At 38.7% G+C, this 22,560-nt stretch overlaps 2 protein-coding genes across 5 annotated transcripts in view; one reads left to right on the forward strand and one right to left on the reverse strand.

Annotated features, from left to right (window-relative positions):
* Positions 1–6,670, forward strand: part of pappa2 (pappalysin 2) — a 96,321-nt gene extending 89,651 nt beyond the window's left edge. Inside the window, exons 26-27 of the mRNA XM_047368538.1 lie at positions 607–705; positions 5,609–6,670. Of these exons, the coding sequence (XP_047224494.1) occupies positions 607–705; positions 5,609–5,704 (195 nt within the window). The 3' untranslated portion in view covers positions 5,705–6,670. The remainder of the gene's footprint in view (positions 1–606; positions 706–5,608) is intronic.
* Positions 6,671–7,834: 1,164 nt separating this feature from the next.
* astn1 (astrotactin 1) overlaps positions 7,835–22,560 on the reverse strand; it is a 523,796-nt gene continuing 509,070 nt past the window's right edge. For all 4 annotated transcript variants that reach the window (XM_047368543.1, XM_047368541.1, XM_047368540.1 and 1 more), the window contains one exon: positions 7,835–10,769. In XM_047368543.1, coding sequence (XP_047224499.1) covers positions 10,532–10,769 — 238 coding nt within the window. In that variant the 3' untranslated portion in view covers positions 7,835–10,531. The remainder of the gene's footprint in view (positions 10,770–22,560) is intronic.

A 22,560-nucleotide genomic window follows, 5' to 3' on the forward strand; every position in this document is an offset into this window, starting at 1 on the left:
CTGTTTAAGTTTCACTTTTTGAATTAAAGTATTGAAACAGAAAAACCTTTCGGTGAGATTTGATGATATGTGTATGAAGGCCTCACAAATCAAATATTACCTAAAAAAAAAAATCCTTTTGTGTTCAACTTTAAGATGTGGCTTTTCTTTGTTGTTTGTAACTACATCTAAAAAGTCAAAAATCTTATTGGTGCAATTATTCACTACCAAACATTAGGCTGCTTTATTGGATTTACGTCAATCGTTACGACGTGGTTTAAATAGATTTTCTGAACAAACATCCAGGCCTTGACAGAGGTCATTGTTTTTTTACTGGCCACCCTGTTAAAGCCACAGTTAAACTCACAACAGATTTTGAGAAATTTCTGATTATGCAGCTTGGATCAGACTTGAAATACTCTGCGTTTATTTTGATCTGTCTCGCTGACATTTGTCCCAAACAACTTAATTGTATGACGATGTGAGCAACTTAGTGAAAATCTGTTTTCTGGTAAAATCTCGAGTCATGGTTTCATCTTCTGCCCTCCCAGCCTTTCGTGCTGTGTGAGGTAAAACAACACTTTGCAGGAAGATTGTTTCTGATTCTTGTTTTCAACTTGTGTTTAGCCTTTTGGAGGGGATGGTTGGTGTGACACCATCAACAACAGGGCCTACTGCCAGTATGATGGAGGAGACTGCTGCCCATCCACGCTCTCCACCAGAAAGGTATTGATTTCCCTCACTTTTAATGCTGTCAGATGTGTTTTTCATCAGATTCTTTGGGTAGAGTTTAGTATTTTGGAATCATCACGGAGCTCAGACGCTTAAGCTGGTTTCAGACTCAGATTCTTCCTGTTTACAGTTGTAGAAATGAGTCTCTTTTGGCACGAGCATTGTGGTGGTGTGCAGGAGACCGCTGCTAAGCAAATAAACACAGATTCATGTTAGTTTCCCCTCACTCCTGTTAGCAGCTGTGGCTTGTTGGTCCTCTGGATGTGCACAAAAACAGGAGATGGATTTGGCTCACATTCTAAATATACACGTTTTCACCTATATTAAACTCCCTGCTCCTGCTTCATTTATCATTAAACGTTACAGGGATCAAGGATCTGATAAATATGAACAAACTATAGCACAATATTTTCAAGTTCAACCCTGAAACATTTTAGGAAAGCACTGGATGTCTTTGGATGCAGCCCATGATGGCAGATTTTGCTCACTACAAGATGCAAAGTATCCCATTGCAGAAATTGTGCCAAATGGCTACTGCACCTATTTGATGGCTTAGAGAAATGGTATGAATAATAATGAGCGCGTCCAGTTTGAGCAGCGCTGGAAACCACAATCCACTTGTTCCCTCAACGGCTCCTGGATAAAAACATTTTTCTTCCTATTTTTCCATGTTTTCGTAACAACGTCCCTCCAATGTGGATATTTGGAAAGATCCCCCCGCCACCCGACACCTTTTTTCTATATATTTTGGCTACTGTACCACTGTACAACCCCATTTTCATGGCACTCATTGCATGTTATTTCTTACGGCCCTACAGTTGGCCGAGCCTCCGCTGTCTCCTTCATGTCCACAGTACGCCATGACTCACTGGCAGCTCCTTCCTCAGCCGAGCAGGAGTTCAGCGAGTCTGTAGCTGCCGTCATAATAAATGAGCTGCCAGATTGCCACTAACTGCTTCTTTTACTGCAGAATAGAGGAGGAGGTGGTGGTGGTAGGGGGGTATAAGTGTGGGAGCAGAGGGGTGTCTGACGCTCTGCGGTTTCCACGGCCACTGTAAAACAGCAGCTCAGCAAGCGGGGGTCGTATTTTGAGGAAGTGAACTCAGTCGGCGTGAGAGTCAGCATCCTGACCACGACTACAGCAGAGTCAAGGAGCAGGGGCTGGGACTGGGAAGGGTAAATCAAGGATTAGTCGGTTTCTTTGCAAAAGTTGCTGTTTCTATGTGGTGCGTGTCATGCAGGTGTAAGAAATTTAAGGATTACAAGTTTAACACACTTCTCTCTGCTGCTTCTCAAGAAAATAAGTCACTGTGTTTCGTTCGTATTAATCTCAAACACATAGAGATGAGGAGTGAGCTAGAATTCCTCATATTATGCATAATAAAATGTTTATATCCCTTGGACCTTTGATTGTTTGTATGATATAACAACATAAAGTAGTACACTATTCTTTAAGTAAAAGGATAGAATAGAGTTGTTTTAATTTTATTCCATAAATATGTAATTATCTAAAAATGCGGAATAGATTTATATTCACATCCATTTAGTCTGATACCCCTAAATAAAATCCAACGTAATTATCTGCCTTTTTAATTTAGCAAATTAGTAAATAAAATCCAGCTGTTCTATTAACAAACCAAGAAATACAGCAATCAGGTAAACATTGTGGAGAATTTGAAAGCAGGGTTAGGTTATGAAAAACATCCTGAGCTTTAAACATAACATGGAACACTATTGAGTCCATCATCTAAAAATGAAGAACATGAAGCAACAACAAACTTACTAAGTCATGGCCGTTCACCTTAACTGAAAGGACGGGCATTAATCAGAGGAACATCCAAGTGGCATATGGCAGCTTTGGAGGAGCTGCAGAAATCCAAAACGTCAGTGGGAGAATCAGTTGACAGCATAGATTTTAGTTATGCACTCCACAAATCAGGCCTACATGCAACATAATAAAAACATAAAAACTAGCACTGCACAAAACGTGGTGGTGGTAGTATCATGCTCTGAGGATGTTTATCTTTAGCAGGGAAACTTGATGGGTTGATAGATGGAACTTAATTCAGGGCTGTCCTGGAAGAAAAAGTGTTTGAGTATGCAGAAGACTTAAGAAGGGGACAGAGGTTCACTGTCCACTAGGACAGTGACCCTAAACATATGACCAACGTTATAATGAAAAGGTTTAGATTCAATCCTTAATATGTTAAAATGCTTCAGTCAAACTCCAGACCTAAATCCAATTGAAACTCAAAAATGTTTGTCCTCAAAGCTCTCCGTCCAATCTTCTTGAGCTTGGGTAAAAAAATAGAAATTACTAAAAACTTCAGTCTCTTGATGTGCTGGTTGAGCCTTACACCTAAAACAACTTTCAAGCTATAATTGCACTTATAGTTGGTTTTACAAAGTATGACTCAATGGGACTGAACAGAAAATGTATGCCAGATCTTTTATGTTTCTATTTGTAAAAACATTTGAAAACAATGCATCCTTATCCATCCACTTCCCAATTATGCACTACTCTGAGTTGGTGTTACTCATAAAAATCCCCACAGAGCTGTTGTTTTGAAACATAAATTAATGGGTAAGAGTTCACGAAGTATGATTACTTTTGCTGAAAGCGTTCACTTCTTTGACTTATTGATAGGTATTTGTGTTCGAGTCTACCAAAGGGACAAAGCAGTAAGGCTTGTTTGGTTTTCATTGCATGCAAAGCTGACTGCTTCTTATTGAAATGTTCTCATCATGTGCACTCTGTTCTTTTGTGTGTTGCCGTAAACAGTGGGAGGCAACTTTTACACGCTCAGAAACACGCAAAAGGCTTGGCTTTTGTTTCTTTGCGTGATGCAACAGAACCCTTTCCAAAGGTTGTTGGGAAGCATCGAAAATGGAGTGCTCTTTGGCCTGCTGGTAGTTGGCTTCACTGAATCAAAATGGAGCTGTTAGAGAAATGTTTAATGGGAGTGCCAACTCATCTTAAATGGCACTGCTGGTGTGAGTGAAGCTGGGCCATCCTGCAGCTTGTTGAGACCCTTTAGTGAACAAACCCCCCCACACACCATCAACTCTCTCGCACTCTGTAAAGCGGGCGCAATTAGCATCGACGTTTGTTACCCTCCCACTCGTCGTGTGTGCCATCATCGTCATTTTTCCCTCCTCCTGCCTCCCACTCCCCTTTCTTTTTCTCAGTCTTCCTTTCACTCCTTTTCTCCGGGAGCAAATGTTTATATTTCTTGCAACAGACTGCTTCGCGGGGCACCAGAGTTTATTTTGCAACCTGTGGTGATGGCTCGCTTCCTAGACGAGAGCTGGCAGCCTCTTGTTGTTGATTCCTAACATGTGTTCATCCGTTCATCTCCACGGTGGTGCGCTCCTCCCTCCTCTTCCCCCTGAAAGACCAACAAGGCTTTCTTGCTGCTCAGAGGCTGACGTCGGATCATTTGATGTGCTCTTTATCGGCTTTCTGAGGGCAGTTTGAGCACTCTTTGAAACTGTGAGGAGAGGCGACGAGTACTGAGGGTGCCTACCTTTCATCACTAACACAATGCTGCATGATTGGTGTAAGCAAATGTGTTTTTTATTGTCTGGTTTTACCATTCAGAGTTGTGCTCCTTGCAACAGTTGAACTACAGCAGCTCAGCTGGGAGGCCCTCTTAAAGACTATTCTTGTTCTCTGTATTCCGCAATGCTTTGAATTGCTTTCATTCTACTTACTGAAAGAGGGGTCTTCATGGTGCTGCAGAAATGTTTTTGCCCCCCTGACGGATTTCTTCTGTTTTTGCTTTTTTGTCACACTTAAATGTTTCATACCGTCAGACAGGAGGGCAGATAAAGATAACCTGAGTAAATACAAAAAAGCTGTTTTTTAATGATGATTTAATTTATTAAAGAAAAGCTGTCCAAACCAAACCAAAAGCATAATTCAGGGTTCCATCAAGGTGTCCAGGCTCTGAAGAAACAAAGCAGCCCCAGACCAGCACACTAACACCAGCAGTGTGACCAGCATTATACTTTTTTTATATTACTGTGTTAGTTTTACACCAGTTGTAATAGGATGCACAGCTGCCAATTTGCTTCATTTCATAGAATATTTTCTCTAACGTTTTAGGGATTATTAAGATTTTTGGGGGCAAATGTGTGATAGACCTTTTTGTTGTTTTTGCTCAGCAGGGTTTTTTGCCTTTGAACTCACTCTCACATGGATGCCATTTTGTTTGGTCTCTTTCTTATTATTGAATCATAACTAAGGCTAGTGAGGCCTGCAGTGCTTTAGATGTTGCCCTTGGTTCTTTTGTGGAGGAGTTGATAAGCTCTTGGAGACGTTCCGGTATGCCGGTAAATCTCGGGAAGATTTAACAATGTTCTTTATTTTCTTTATGTGTTGAAAATGTCTTTCACTGTGGTTTGCTGGTGTCCCTAAACCTTGAAAATGGCTTTGTGACCCTTTCTAGACCAGCATCAATAACTTTGTTTCTCATTTGTTCTTGAATGTCAATAAATCAGGGCATGATGTGTTGCTTTTAGAGATCTTTCAGTCTTCATGCTTCTTAATTAATTAATACAGGTCTGGCAGTGATTAGAAGTGGATTTTAAAGATATGTACTTAATGTAATATAATTCATTTTCTCAAAGGGCTAGGCTGGTTTGGATACCTTTTGTTTTCTTTGATAAACTAAATAATCATTCAAAAACATCTTTTTGGATTTACTCGGGTTATCTTTATTTGATATTAAAATTAGTTTGATGATCTGAAACGTTTAAGTCTGCAAAAGAGGCAAAAACAGAAGATATCTGTAAGGGGAGACATACTTTTTCAGTGAACCGTAGCTACAGACCTAAATCTCTGCAGCAGGTCTGGAAATTCGATTAGCAGATCATTCTGCTTGTTTACTGACAGGTCATCCAGTTTGGAGCGGACTGCAGTGAGGACGAGTGCACTTGCCGTGATCCAGATGCCGAAGAGAACAAGAGCAAAGTGAAACCCTTGGACTGAAGAGGTGGATCTGGAGGAGGAATGCAATAAGACGCAGAGATGAAAGGAAGTTGAACTTGTCTTAAGCAAAAGTCGAATCACATCACATTCACCACAAGTAAAAAAATATCAGATGTGTATCATTTTTTAATACAAAGATTACGACTAATGTAAGACTATACAATAAAAGACCATTTGTAATTCATTACCAGATACTTTATTGTTAAACTGCATCCAGTAAGTCATTCCATTAAAATAACATCCACATATTATACATTTTTGGGTTCCTAGAAGGTCGTAGAAGGTTATCTTCGGTGGAAGATTAGAAAAGGTTGTTTTGGAGATCGGAGCCTACACACTGAAGCTCTTCTCTAGAAATAAAGCCATCATAATTTAATCAAATCAATGTTCTGAATGAGCTCAAGTACCTTTCTGGAACTAATTAGAGTTGGGGCGGAGAACCCTCCAGTTGTCATGGCTAAAGGCTGCTTGAAAACATGTGTATAGATTAACATGTATAGACCATATATGTGCATCATCCAGTATATCCACAAAGCCATCTATTAGTCGAACAGGTCATTACTATATTCATATCACAGTTCACGTTGTTATTGTACTACTGGATCATGCAGCCGGGTTTCCAAAGCAGCAGTGCATGGAAGTGTGTTTAGCTGCTCAAACATGAGTTAGTCTTAAATCTAAATGAACATTGTGTAATTTCAAATATTGACTGTAAACACATTTATTATCCTCTCTATATAAGTACCACTGGAAAAAATCTGCACATACGGTAAAGCTGTGATGAACTGAAGTGTAGAAAGACAGTTCATTCACTCAGCACAGACTTCATATGTGTAATAGAGACAGATTCTGGTGTCAGTAAACCCATATGAAGAAGTACCACATCAGTATGAATAAAAGTATATTGTGATATTTTACCGTACTTTGTACTCTATATAATAAATTCCAACTTTATATAGACCTGAATCAATTCCTTTTTGGCTGCTGTTGATTTACAAAATATAAACTTTGAAATGTGTTGTCTCATTACTGTATGCCTACGTCACAGTTGATTGTGTATGTGTGGTCCAATCCTCACGCAGTGTCGTCTTTTCAGAAGTATCTTCAGGTGTTCCTCCGTTCTTTTTTAATAAAACTTATAGTGCCCTGCAAAGCTATACAAACCTCTCGAACCGTTCCACAACCGTTGACATGTTACAACCTTATACTTCAACATATTTTGATGAAAGTTTGAGCAATAAAACAACACATGGTATCATTTTTAAAATTGTTTTACAATTAATCTTAAAAGTGTGCTCTCCACACGTATTCAGCTCCCTTTAATGTGACACACCAAAATAAAATCTGTTATTTCCCCATGGAAGTCACTTAGTTAGAAAACAAAGCGAACATAATGAACAAACAGCATCATGAAGACAAGGGAACAGAGCAGACAGGTGAGGGATCGAGTTGTAGAAATGTTTAAAGCAAAATTGGTTTATAAACCAGTGTTCATTCTTTGAACATCTCAGCACTGATTAATCCAGGATCTGGAAATATAACAACTGCAAACCTGCTAAAACTGACAGGTCCAGCACAGAGAACATTAATCAGAGAAGCAGCCAAAATTTGCCACACAATTCTGGCCTTCATGAAATGGCGTCAACAAGAAATCCATTGTTGAAAGAAAGCCTTAGGACAGTCCTGCTAGTAGTCTGAAACAACGATGTAGGGGTTGCAAACACTTGGAAAAAGGGGATCTGATCAGAAGATGTCAGAACTGAAGGTATTGGCCTACAAACAAAGCAATATGTGTGAGGGGGGGGTGGAGTAACATTGCACACTACGCTAAAAAGCATCCTCCTCACTTCACTGAGAACCATGAAGGTGGCAGCATTATGCTGTGGTGATGTTTTCCTTCTGTTTCACAGTTATTTTCCTCTTTTGGTTTGTCTGTCACCTAGAATTCAAATTAAAGGCTAAAGACAAAATTTTAAAACATTCAAGGAGTGTAAAATCTTTCGCCATGTAAATGGGGGAGGGAGAAACGCGTAGTAAAATGCATTGTAGAACTAATTTAAAATGTACAAAAATCAGGCAACAATGAATTTTCAGAACCCAGACTGTTATAGACGTTGCACACAGATCGTACACATTTTAAAGGATTATTTTATTTCAATGAAACATTTGGACAGCAGTCTGAGCACTGGGACCAGAGCTACAGCAACAATTGGTAAAGCTAGTCTCAACACTGTGACAGAAAGCTGAGTGTAACACAGGAGCAGGAATATTTGTAGAACATAAATTAAAGATCTGATAGACAAGGCATTAGTGCACATGTGAATCTGTCAAAAACATAATTGAGGGTGTTGTCTAGCCTCTTAGTCTTTCTGAAAGTATCAAAGATAAATGCCACACATAGTATAAACAGGATTTCATGCAGATTGGAAACATTTCAAGATAAAAACGGATCTCTGACTTGTTACTGCGCGTCATTTCGCCCTAAACCACTCCCAAAGTCAATGTTTTCAAATTACAATCAGATCACTCACATGAAGGAACAACTCAGTGCATTAACCTTGCAAAAACTACAATACACAGCTTATACAATGGTACAATATTGTATCTATCTACTAAAGCACACGTCAATGCTGTAAAATATCGCCAGGAGTATATTGTCTATACAGGAGTAAAATATTAAAATGTGATGTAATTATGTAATACCGTCTATACAAAAATCTACAAGCAGTTTTTTAGTATTCACATATTAGATTTTTTAAAAAGAAAAAAAAAAGAAATATTTTACCGACATCAATCATCGACATGGTCCTCAGACTGATTAATTACCATTACAAATGAAGTCAAAGAAAAGTAAACATGTTGTTTTAAACACAAATGAGATGTTTTCCAGAACAAATGTTTTAAAATGACAAAAACATTAAGAACCTGTTGTTTTACTGCAGGTTAAACTTGACTCTGTAACAAATATATGAGATCATTAAATTGATTAAGATTTCAATGTTTTTAAAAATTATTACTGCAGCAAGTCAGTCTGTCTTGGATTGATGTTATTTCAAACAAATAGTTTACAACAATCTTATTTCTAAATGAAAAGTATCAACACTACATTCGGGTTATATATTGTCGCTAAAAAATCTGGATAATGTTATGTACAGTGTAAACCTTTTTTTACATCTCTAAAATAATTCCACACAGAGCACTGCTTGCTGTTTCTACCCATCTACTTTCTTTACTTTGCTTTTCTACCAGTATGGTTTTATGCAGAGACCCATCAGATGAAAAATGTTCTTTTCAGGGACACTTCAGGACTGTTTCAGACACACAGATGCACCTCAATAAATTAAGCTATTATCAAAAAGGTTATTTATTCTAGCAATTCAGTTGAAAAAGGTAAACGTGCACATTATGTATACCTATTACCCACATATAGTCATACAGTTCAAGCATTTATTTTGAATAATTTATATTATTATGGCTTAAAGCTAATAAAATCCCAAGATTCAGTTTCTCAGGAAATTGCTTTTATCAATTCATCAAGATCAAGTAAAAAAAGTTTCATACAAAATAGTCATGTAATGCATGACATTATTATGGAGAAAACTGCTGATTGACTGAAAATTGTTCAGCTAAAGCAGAGTGCAGTATCCAAAGATATTATTGGAATGTTGAGTGGAAGAAAAAGGTTTGGTGATTAAAAGTGAACAAAACAACAGGGATAACAGCAGCCTGAAGAGGATAGTGAAGGAATGTCCACAGAAGGACCTTACTTAAGCTAAGCAGAAAACGTATGGGTCACCAAATCCAACAATGCAGTCAAGTTCAAGGCTTCTATTAGAGCAATCAAGACTTCCTTAACAATCTTTAAGCAGAGCCCCAGTCAGATATTATCTATGCCACATCACTATGATGCAACAATTAATGCAAAAGGAGCCCCTACCAACTATTGAATGCATGTACTGTACAGCACATGGTCATACAATTCAGTAGGCTGACATTTCTGTTTTCAAACACTTTTTTACTGCTCCTTGGTAATTTTGGAATCTGCTAAAAACTGATTTCATTAGCTGTAAGCTATAATCATCAAAATTAACAGAAATAAACACTTAAAATACAAATCTGTATGCTTCTTTTTGCATTGAATTACCAAAATAAATAAACTTTTTAATTATATTCTAATGTATTGAGATGCATCTGTGTAATACTCCACATTAGCTGTTCTATAAGTGTGATTGTGCAAACGAAAAGTAACTCGCCACAATGCAAGGTAAAGAACGTTTGTCTGTTCTTTCCAGTCTTCAGTTTTTTCAATATGTGGTAGGTGCTTGCTACGAGCATCACTTTCATTAAGATCAGGTTTGATAATTCTAGTGTCTTTGAAGAAAACTGATGTATTTAAAGTGTTTAAAATACCTGGAATATAAAAGTATGGCTCTTTCTTGTCAGCTCCTTCCCACAAAACATTAATGCCTTATTTAGCTAAAAGTTCAAGTTCAGACTTGTAGAGGCCACTGTTGCTCTTCCCACAATTTCATCATAAGATATTTCTTAACTTTTTACTCTTCAGTGAAAGGGAGTAGTAAACCTCACACCTTGGCAAAATGTTCTGGACTATGAGGTGCTACAGAACAGTGGTAATGACAGTTAACATGATTAGTACATTGTTTCTGATGCTGGTATTGTAAACAAGGTAAATCAGGTAAATGGTATTTCAAATAATGTGTAGCATTTAGGAATAAGACTTGATTCACAGCTGCATGGCCAGCTATGTAAAACTTGTGTTTTCTGGGTAGTGGGAAACTGTGCTGATCCAAACTGAAACTCAAACCTCTAGAGCTCCTTGGGCTCACCGTAATCATTATACATAACAGTGAGTGTCTGCTCGTCACAGGCCTTGTGCACGTCCTGGCCCATCTCTGACCAGCTGAGCCCAAATGCTTTGGTGTCGGTGTAACGGCAGGACAGGAACTTGAGGGACATCCTGCGAAGACCGATCTTCGGCTCCTGCAGGAGACCTTTACACCACAGAGAGAGCCCGTCAAGCTGGGAGAGGATGAGGCCTGCTTTTCTGTTGGGACACACAACATGGAGGTTATAAAATTATGTATGATTGTTAAATGAAGATGATAAAAAACTAACCAAACCGTCTACCTTTAAACAGAGGTTACGGTTCTCATCCTCCAGTGTATGTTTGCAAATCTAAAAATGTGTTTTACCTTACCATAAAGGTTTTAAATTTTTTTAATGTATGGCATCTATTTGTATTCAGCCCTTAACACTCTGATACCTGTTAATAAAATCATGTGCATACTCTTAATTTTCAGAGACATGTCCTGTGGTCTGATAAAACTAAACTTGGAAGTGTTTGCTCATACTAACCATTGTTACATTTAGTAGAATTATGGGAAAGCTTCTAAGCTCTAGCAAACAACCCCAGCTAGGAAGAATGAGAGTGGCAGTATCATGCTGTGTGGCTTTTTGGTAGCATTGGGGACTGGTACACTTTCGAAAACAGATGGCATCGTGACTAAAAAACATAGGGCCTAATCTTCAAAATGTTTGTACGAAACCACACGCAAGTCTGTTTGCATCTGCAAAGCTGATCTACAAACTAGGTGCTTATCGGATTGCATGTGTAAAATCAGCAGAACAGCGAACGCAAACTTTTTAGTGTGTTTGCCTTCATGAATATGTAACACATATGCTAATAACGCAAACATGCTAATTTATGAGAGGGTATATGCAAATGTTACCACCCGCAATGCGATTTATCAAACCTGAAACAGATTGCGGGTGCTGTTTTTGCATCTAGATTTAGCACGTTTGAAATGCAGGTACTATCTGGGAAGCAAAAATGTCTGCTGTCACTTTGTCAAAAAGGAGGCATAGATAGAATGACAGATATCAGGGAGTGAGAATCTTCTGTACATGTGTCAACAGATTTGAGTTGTCAAAAATAAAAACAATAAAAATAGATGATAATAGAGGATTCAATATGGGATTATCTAAGATCTCATGTAGAGGCAATCACAAACAGAAGACATGACATAGCTCTCATGATACAACTCCTTGCAACAACTTTTTTCTTGCATCTGGATCATTCCAGCGCACCATCGCTGTCAGTGAAATAATCTGCTGCTGAACGCGAACACACCTGATCAAGCAGAGGTGCACACATAATTGATGAAGCGTGCACAGCCTGTGTAACTGTAATTGCACTTTATGCAAAGGACCCACTGTGCTTTGATGTTGATAATATAATTAACATGTAAGAAATAAAGACATTATAAGGCAGATTTGTTGTGATTTGTGAGTGTTTTTGGGTTTTGTCGGTCTGTTTCACAGTTAAGGTTTTGAATCATGTTTCTGTTTCTTATTTTCCTAGTAATGCTTTAGTTTTTGTCTTTTAGTTCACCTGTTGTCAAGTTAAATTTTTGGATCTGGTTATGCTTTCGTTTAATGTTTTTCTAGTTATGTTTCTATTAGTTTGTATTCTTGAATTCCTCTTTTGCTCCAGTCACGTTTGTTCTCTCCTGTCAATTAAGTTTATTCGGTTCACCTGCTCCAAGCTAATCTGTCTTCTTGCTTCACCTGGTTCACACCCCATATATATACACCTGTTCTGTTTATTGCTCGCGGAAACATTATCTGGATCATGCTCAGGTCTAGTCGTCTCAATCATACTCACGTCTTGTTTTTTCTCGATCATGTCATGCGTGTCTTGCTTGCCTCATCTGCCTGTTTTGATCCTGCCTCATCTGGAGTGAGATTTTGTTAATTAAATCCTTCTCACTTACCGTCATGCTGCCTGCTAATCTGCATTCTGGGTTCCCTCGTTGCTCAAGTCATAACAAGATTAAATCCTTCATTTGTAAACTGGATGCTACAATCATTGTTTAGCAGGCGAAAAATCATCATTTTTAGGTGGCCTATTCCATGTGGTGATAAAGACAATGTATGATTTAACCTTGACACTAAACAAAGCAAATTGCATTATTGACAGTAACATTGTATCATTGCAGAGCAATCAGAGTTGGATCAGTTTGATTACGTTTTTTGACTGTGCACATATGCCAGGGGAAGGTTTATACAGTAAAAAACACATTGTAAATTGTTAAAATATTGGCAAAACAAACAAAATGAATTCAGTAAAATCATTGGAAAATATTTTTATGTATATGTGTTCGATTTAAATTCTTTGCAGGACAGTGATGTGACCATATGTTTTAAAATTAGCAAAGCTATAATATACAGATTGCTAACTCTTACCGCAAACTATTTTTATGTTGCTAATATTACGTTCAGCCTTAAATATTGTGGCTGTTTATGATAAACTCAGAACTCTTCAAACATATACTCTCAAAACAAAAAGAATCCGATAAGCCTCTGAAAGAATTAGAAGTTCCAGGGAGACAAACCTCTAATAAATTAACTGACAGACATGTTTGTCTTTTTTATTGTTAATATTGATTGGCCAATTTGTTGCGAGTTATGTCCAGCTACACAGTTGACAAGCAGTGAGCGCTCCTGAGGTGTTGTCACCCTAGACCATCGATGGTGGAGGGAACGCTATTCTGGACACAGTTATGCCCTCCGGCGCTATAGTCTGTAATCAATCATTCTGATTAAAGGCGAAGTAGGATGTAGTCTCTCCCTCATTAGGTCCATCCAGACCACAAACATAAAGCATCTGCTTGCAGAAAAACTTCCAACTCAGCCTTCTGCATGCGCAATTAGAACTCAGAGGCATCCTGCCCAAATGAACCGAGAGGGGTAATAATTTCATCAGGGCAGAGGCTGCAATGACAAACCTGCTGCTATGAACAGCGATGACAGAGGTTAACAAACTGTAACAGTCCAGAAAGGCAGGAGCAGAATGGAACATAAGGAAAAAATCATCAACTGGATAATTTATAATGATGCAGTGCAACAACCCCTGCATGTTTCAAATGTCACAGCAGAGAGGATCTGTTCACATTTCCCCTTGTTCCGCTGGGGGCAGTAATAGCCAGCCAGTAGCACACGCAATTTCTTTATTTAAATAGGGTGGTCGGTCTGCATTTCTTTTGCACCTGTTTTCCATTGCATGCGTAATCTGTAAAGATTGTGCGCAACACGCCCACTTATTGCACGTACAATTGTTTTTTTTTTGCACAAGCAATTTAGCATCCCTTTATTTGGGATATTTGAAGATCATTTAGAGAAATATTGAACCAACATCTACAGACATCAGCCAGAAGATTTAATTTGGAGCTTAAATAGGTCTTTCAAACGAGGAATGGGCCAAATTCTAGTGTTACGGTCCCTGGCCTTTAGAGGTTTTGCAGTCTGTTTGTTTTTATGCAGATTCAGATGTGGGAACACACTCAGCTGATTGGCTGCCCGGTGGCTGCAGAGAGGGAACTCCATTGGACCAAGCAGGAGTTGACCAAGCCAATCAGTGGATGATGAGGCCCACCTGCACCCTATAAAAGGCTCCTGGAGTCATTCTTCCAGTGGGGCAGCTTTTGGAAGATGCTTTGTGCAGCTGACCCCCACTTTGCTTTGTGAAAAGACTTTTGAAGGTTGTTTTGGTAGCTTTATAGCATTTTGTACTGTTGACCCACCTTGCACTGCTTAGCAGTTTGGTTTTGGACTTGGTTTGTTCTTAATAGTTCACCCTAGCAGCCTGTGTTTGGCAACCTTTTTTTTTTTAAGTCCCTTTGTCTTGGAGTGTTTTGAGTTTGGTTTAGGTTAACTTGGTTGTTTTTCTTGTTTTGATTTGATCTTTTAATTGCTGAGGCTGGATTTGTCCTCTAGGTTGGTTATGTTAACCCAAGTTTGGTTATGAACTGGGTAAAGCATTTGCTGTTTTGTATGTGGAACCCTTTTCTTTGTAATAAATCCTTTTAAACTCCACCCCTTATCATTTTTTTTCCCTCTGGACACAATTTTTATGTTACCACCCTGATCCTCTACACCTGGGGTTACAACATCCAGCAAACAATTGTGAGAATCTTATGGAAAGACATTTATAGAAGGAAATTCATGTAAACTTCTGAATTTAAATAAGGTTTAAAAAAAATTAAGAACATACTTTCTTATTTTGATATTCTGAACAATTTTGGTATTTTCAACGTAAAGTTGGAAAGCTTTAGTCTGATATGTCAGACTTACAGGAGTTGGACAATGAAACTGAAACCCCTTTCATTTTAGTGTGGGAGGTTTCATGGCTAAATTGGACCAGCCTGGTAGCCAGTCTTCATTGATTGCACATTGCACCAGTAAGAGCAGAGTGTGAAGGTTCAATTAGCAGGGTAGGAGCACAGTTTTGCTCAAAATATTAAAATGCACACAACATTATGGGTGACATACCAGAGTTCAAAAGAGGACAAATTGTTGGTGCACGTCTTGCTGGCGCATCTGTGACCAAGACAGCAAGTCTTTGTGATGTATCAAGAGCCACGGTATCCAGGGTAATGTCAGCATACCACCAAGAAGGACGAACCACATCCAACAGGATTAACTGTGGACCCAAGAGGAAGCTGTCTGAAAGGGATGTTCGGTGCTAACCCGGATTGTATCCAAAAAACATAAAACCACGGCTGCCCAAATCACGGCAGAATTAAATGTACACCTCAACTCTCCTGTTTCCACCAGAACTGTCTGTCGGGAGCTCCACAGGGTTAATATACACGGCCGGACTGCTATAGCCAAACCTTTGGTCACTCATGCCAATGCCAAACGTAGGTTTCAATGGTGCAAGGAGCGCAAATCTTGGGCTGTGGACAATGTGAAACATGTATTGTTCTCTGATGAGTCCACCTTTACTGTTTTCCCCACATCCGGGAGAGTTACGATGTGGAGAAGCCCCAAAGAAGCGTACCACCCAGACTGTTGCATGCCCAGAGTGAAGCATGGTGGTGGATCAGTGATGGTTTGGTCTGCCATATCATGGCATTCCCTTGGCCCAATACTTGTGCTAGATGGGCGCGTCACTGCCAAGGACTACCGAACCATTCTTGAGGACCATGTGCATCCAATGATTCAAACATTGTATCCTGAAGGCGGTGCCGTGTATCAGGATGACAATGCACCAATACACGCAGCAAGACTGTGTCCCTAATGGTGGTTTATAATGACATCACTGTCTTTAAACAACCTAAGGCCAGCTTATCCTTCTCTGACATAGTTCACTGGGTAAGCTGCACTGTCACTGACACGTTCTAGCTTTCACCCAAAGGCCATAGCAGTGTCTGAAGGTCTGAGTGAGATGACTACAGTTAAAGAATGGAAAATGAATGAATGAAAATTTAAATGGCTATGGCAAGCAAAGAGCTGGCCCTATGAAACAAAACAGCTCTAATGCCATGGAGACACTATGAAATGTTTACAATTGTCCTTTGGCCAAACCAGGCCAGCTGAAAAATCATCTCCTGTGGTAACATGATGCACAGAGTTCATATAAAGACATCTCAAGTATCTGGAAGCAATAAATAACCATTAAACCTCATGCAGTCATTTTGGTCTCTGAGGTGAAATCTTGTCAAATGTTTGTCTAAGGTCAGAAAATGACAGCGAGAGATGATTTAACTCATTCCACACAGTTGCTTGTGTTTGTTGAGCCAAATTAGTAATTCCACAGTGCAACATTTCCACTTTGTCAAGCCACCGGCCTGCAGGATCAGTCAAAGTCACCAGACGTGCAAGACTTCATGATATCAAGCAACATATCCAGACCATAATGTAAAGATATGCATTGAAGTCATACACTATGGAAAAATTTGTCCCCAAACTTTTTTTTACATTTTGTCACATTACAACCTAATGACAATGTATTATAACTACATACAAAAAGGTAAAGGAAACAAGGTTTATTTAAATCTTTTATTTAAAAAAAAAATCTAAAAAGCATGATATGCATTTGTATTCTGCAAATATGTTTTCTTTTTTTTTTGTTCTGGACTTTGACTGGGCCATTCTAACACATAAATATACTTTTATCTAGATCATTTTATTTCAGCTCTGGCTTAAAAGATGCCTCCTTGCCGGCTTCAACAGGTTTCCTTCACTTACTTCTGAGGGCAAATGTCCACACATCATGCTGCCACCACTATGTAGGCCAAAAAGTGCTCTGTTAATTCAAACAGATCGCTTTCTTCCACATGTCTCCTACAGAGCTTGTAGCAAATTGCAAACAAATTCTTGTGGCTTTCTTTCAACAATGGCTTTGAGCAACTATTTCATAAATACCAGATTTGTTGAGTTCACAACAATGGTCCTGTCAACAAATTCTCCTAGCTAAGATGTGGATCTCTGCAGCTCCCTCAAGAGCCCCATTGGACGCCTTGGCTACTTCTGTTATTAATGCTCTCCCTGCCAGCTTAAGTGATCCACCTATTGGAAGAGTTACTGTTGTGCTAACTGGTCCCTCCCAAACACCCCTGTGTTGTCAACCTTGCAAGCCTCAAAATTGTTCTTCAATAATAGTGATTCAATCCAAACATTTTTCAAAAGACCACAGGACATGTCTCCAAAAAGTAAGGTCTTTTTCGCTGGATGCTTGCTTTTTAATGTTGCTTTTAAGGATTTGACTTCTTCCTTTCTGATGAGGTTTTCAGCCCATGTTGGTATTCGACTGGGGTACGTGATTATCATTATTTTTTTTTTGAGTAAAAAGGAGAAATGCAAATACACGGCCTTCTTTTCAGATCCTAATTTGTTAAAAATAGATTTATTAATGGTTTTTTTTTTCTACATCACAGCTATACACTACATTGTTTGTTTCAATTAAAAATCTCAATATCCCAAGTTTGTGATTAGGGACTGAGAAAATTTGTCAAAAGTTCAAGGGGTATACATTTAGTATGAAATTGTAATTGATGTACGGAAGATCTGATACTACTGTAAAAATCACAACAGTGAAACATGTTCTGTAATTTGCTTTACAAAATAAAAAAAATAAAAAATAATATTTGGTATGAAACATCAGTAGCCTAGAGGTTTCACTGACTCAACTGTCATTTATCCAGCAAACTCAATTAAAGCATGCCTGGTAATATTGTATCGACCTGATGCTAATGTTTAAAGAAACGTATTGACCAAAAAAACTGCACCACTCCATACTGTAATATGTGAGATATGTTCTGGTTTGGATGAATCTGAAGTTTGATCTGGATCTAAACTCTGTTGTGGAAGAAAAGCAGACATCAGAAGTGACCGAGAAAAGATTACTTTTATTTGTAACTGGTGTGTGCCAGGCACTGTGGCAAGCTAATATCCGCTTGCCAAACTCACACTCACATGATAACCCACAAATCTTTTTTCCACATCTGGATTTTGCTAAGGGCTGCATGGTGGCGTGTTAGGCAACACCGCTTCTTCACAGTTAAAAGGATTGGGATCCAGCTAGGGCCTTTGTCTGAGGGGGTTTGCATGTTGTTCTCCTACATGAATGGGGTTTCTCCAGGTACTTCAGCTTCCTCTTGCAGAACAAAAACATGCACAGTGACTGGGGACTGGATTTAGCTGTCAGTGTTTATGTGAATGGTTGTTTGCCTTGTTTATCCCTGTGATGACCTGGTGACCTGACCAAGGTTCAATCAAACTTTAGGATACACGTTGACCTACTAGTGAACTTCGCATTTCATGTTTGATTCAGAGTTGTTTAAGGCTATAACTGCGCATTGTGTTATGTTTTTGGAGCTGATTTTGTAATAAAAACCTTTTTGTAGTGTTGAAATGTGGGCAGATATAAACTCAGCAGATCACTAATTACATCTTTTTGTCAGCAGTGCCATAAAAGGACCATCCTTGGCTTTGGACATGCTTTGTATCCTGGAAATTGCAAAGAAAGAGGGTCATTATAACGATGCACTCTTGTCAGATGGCCTGTCGGCGGAAAGATTCCACGTTGAAACTTTCATTCGTATGATTTTTCCTCTTAATGTTCCAAATGTTTTGCTGCAGATTTCAGTGGTCTGAGAAAACCGAGATAATTATTTGCTTTGAATCAAGGAAAAAAAATGTGGTTTGTTATGCTTTCATTTGTCAGGAAAGCACAGGAATGCTCAAAATAGCAACAGTTGTCATCATAAGTCCTTGTACATATACAGAAGTGGAAAAATTTGTCTGGGTGATAAAGCATGGACCTCAAAACATGTAGCAAGCCTAACATTTCATGTGATCTTGACTCTGCACATAAGAGCAGGCATGCAGATAATAACAGAGTAGGGATCTGTTGTCCTCTTTATGTCCATAAAGGAAATTCTAGAGTGGTTCCCTTCAGTTTATATATATAGTGTCGATTCAAAACAGATATCGCCTCAGGGCTTTTTACAAAACAAACCTGTGCAGTCAAGTTCAGTTTCTTACGACTACTAGTAAAAAAAGGTAACTATTTAGGAACAAACATGAACTGCAGATATGTATTCCCCAGCCACATTATTAAGCACACCTTTTCAGTACCAGATTGGAGCCCCCTTTGCCTTTAGAACTGCTTTAGTTCTTAATTGCACTGATTCAGGACTGTCAGAAACATTCCTCTTAGATTTTGATCCATATTGACATGGATGGAGCCATTCTTTAATGATGATGGTGTTGTCTTCAGCAGCTGTAGCAAATGGTTGTAGCAACTGGTCATTTAAGCTACTGTTGCCTTTCTGTCATCTCTAACCAGTCTGCCCATTCTCCTCAGGCCTCTGACATCAACAATGCATTTTTGTCCATGCAACTGGTGCTCCCTGGATTTTATTTCTCTTTTTTGGACCATTCTCTGTTAACCTGAGTGATGGTTGTATGTGAAAAATCCCAGTGAAACTGCAGTTTCTGGGCACCAACAGCATTTCTTCCCCATTCTGATGCTTGGTTTGAACTTGAGCAAGTCTTCTGAGCTGCTGCCATAAAATTGGGTCATTCATCATTTGTGTTAAACAGCAATTAAACAGGTATAACTAATACAGTTAAGTGTATTTCACAGGATGGAAACTGGATCCTGGACCTCCCCTGCAGATGCAGATGGTGGGGTAAACTTAAAACAGTATTCCTTGATATGAACGATGGGATATTTACATTAGACAGTTGAGTGGGTAATTATTTATATGTTCCTGTCGACTACTTTGTATCATAGAAACCAGTCAATTACAGCTAAACTAACAGCTAGGAGGCACTTGTGCTTTAACTTTGTGTGTGTTTTTGTCCTTCATTCTGCTTTAAAAAATTTGAAAGCAAAGCAAACAGTTCACTGTGATTATGATTTCCTGAGAGTGATTCCAACCATAACAACACTTGTTAACACACAGCATTCTCTGATTAGACAGATTATCAACTGAAAACAGAAAGAAAATAATAAGTGACATATCTAATATTTTTTAATTTATCAAGGTCACAGAGTCTAAACAAGGACACGGTCCGAGTTGAAACAACCACGGTTGAGGAATTTCTTTCAGCCCGCCCAAAACATCTTGCATTTCTAAGTCAACAGCCAAGTGGCGTGAATAAAATGACAGGTACTCCCTTGGCGATGACAAGCTCTGGCCCTCGGCAAGAGATGTTTCAAGCTTTAGAGAGGCTATGGTTTGGGTTAAAAATATCATGCAATGTTTGTCTGAAAAAAGCAACATAAAAATCTTGCACAAAATGCCAAACAGCCTTGTCAGTGAGATTTGATATGTTTTAGCAGATCTGTTATCTGATACAACAACAAAAAAAAAGGCTACATTTGCTCCTATATTTATTTGTTCTTTCTTTAATTAAGCTCACTTGGTTTATAGCAGTTTAAATTGAAACATAATCTGTGCTAAATCCCTGTTATCTATATTTTGACTTGCCAATGCAAAATCTGTTTTTCTTGTTCTCATTTTCCGCAATAGGAAACTTTGGAATTTTTTTCATAACACTTGAGCGGAGGCTGGAAGATGAAACTCTGCTTGTGTGTATATGGTCATATTCCTGTTTACTATCAGCAGTACATCAAATATTATCTAAGAACTAAGGACAGAGAGAAGTAGCTAAAGGGGCCCGTTAGTAAAGTATGCACATATATTTAAGAAAATTATTTTCATATTTTATTACCAGGTACTATGACATGCAAAGATTTAACAGCTCAGGCTAAAATGTAGGTTACCTTGAGATACTGAATTACTTAAAAGGTAATCTTGATTTGTTACATCTACAGGTTTTTGTTTAAGGGATTGACACACCTAAGTTTGTGAGGTGAGTTAGAAACATCAATTACAGTAAGTCATGGTTTGGATTTGATCTTATTTCTGGTTTATGCCCACTTCACATAAGAATAAGACCAGTTTGTGGTCTTTAGGACCTGCAAAACCATTTGCTTAGTGCACTTCAGTGGCGATTGCTCTAAGACTGCAAGGGAAGCTCAGCTTCCCCTAAAGTGTCAAAAAATAAGTGATCAAATATATACTGTTGTGTGTACATGTCATTAACTAAATATGCGCTAAAACACGCTCAACTTTTGTTCAGCATCAGCTTCTTATCACTGGTAGCGACGCGGCTTTCCTCTCACTCATTCCTGCAACTTCACAGGGCTTTAAACAGTGAGTTCAATAGCGAAGCAAAAATGCTGGGCTTTGTCCCGCCCATCAGACGCTCAGCGTCTCTGGGGGTTTATGGGGCAGTGGGCCGGCCTCGGCTGGCCCGGATGCTCAGCTTCTGCATGATGATTGGATGATCTGTCTGAGGCTGAAGCGAAATGAGCGAATCAGCGATCTTGAAATTGAGCTTCCCCTCCTTGAAAGACCAGCATCCGCCACTGGTGCACATATCTCGGCAGTAGTAGTCGGACTGAATAACACACATAAATCCCAAAATAATTTTTTTATTAGTCTTTGTGAGCTGATGATAATGAGGCTCTGAAGCTTGAAGTTATCTTTTTTGACCTGTGTTGTGACTATTGTATAGTTGCATTATAAACCCTACAACTACTGCTTGCACTTTTTCCTCATCTTTTTTGTCTTCTTCCTCATTGCTCGACAGCATGCAAATAATTCTTTCAAAGCATTACAAAAACCTTTTGCATTTTAAACACTGAAAGCTTCCTTTAGTGAACCAGTCAATTTGGAGGTGTGTACGCTTTTCTACACTTGGGATCCCTATTTCAATAGCAAACCATTGCAAACTAAGGCACATATTTATTGAAAGAGATTGTGAATTGTTCGTTTCAGCTGCTTGGTGAGGTCATTTAGTTTGTAGCCAGAGCTGTGGTGGGAAGCCACAGATTCTCTGATTGCTAAGCAACACTGGTGTGACGCAACAAATCTCAAGAGTAAGCCATGATAATGAACCATCACAATTTTACCATTAGAGATGTCAAATAAATTTGAGAATCTTCACACTCAATCATGCATAGGAGTTAGTGCAATGATTTCTTGATGCACCTCAGAAAATTCCTGTTCTTATTATAACATTTTGTGCTCAGATGGACTTTCTGAAAGCAACTAGCTTCCACGTTTTGTGTTATGTTGCACATTATTCATAAACCAAACTATACCTATTCACCTTTCTCCCCTCCAAGAATGTATGAGCAGCTTTCCACAATTCATTATCAGATCCTTGTGGTTTTTTGCAGGATTTCGTTCAGTCTGTGTTGTGTACAGTACAATGATTGGTAGTTGATTTTAAGCAATACAAACTATTACAAGTGCAAATAACCAAACTTTTTTATTAATTCTGTTCTCATTACCTTTTATATGGACAGTTGTCATCTTGGATTTTTAGGTCAATCTAAGTGGAAATCTAAGTTTTCCTCAAGCAATTAAATTGGTTTTTATGTTTCTGACCTTAAACTGATGCCAACTTGTAGGTGGAGACAAAAAAGAGCACATTAAAAGTCATCATAATTTGCCTCTCTGCTGCCTCCC

The sequence above is a fragment of the Girardinichthys multiradiatus genome, chromosome 6 (genome assembly GCF_021462225.1).
Source record: "Girardinichthys multiradiatus isolate DD_20200921_A chromosome 6, DD_fGirMul_XY1, whole genome shotgun sequence".
In the NCBI taxonomy this organism is placed as follows: domain Eukaryota; kingdom Metazoa; phylum Chordata; class Actinopteri; order Cyprinodontiformes; family Goodeidae; genus Girardinichthys; species Girardinichthys multiradiatus.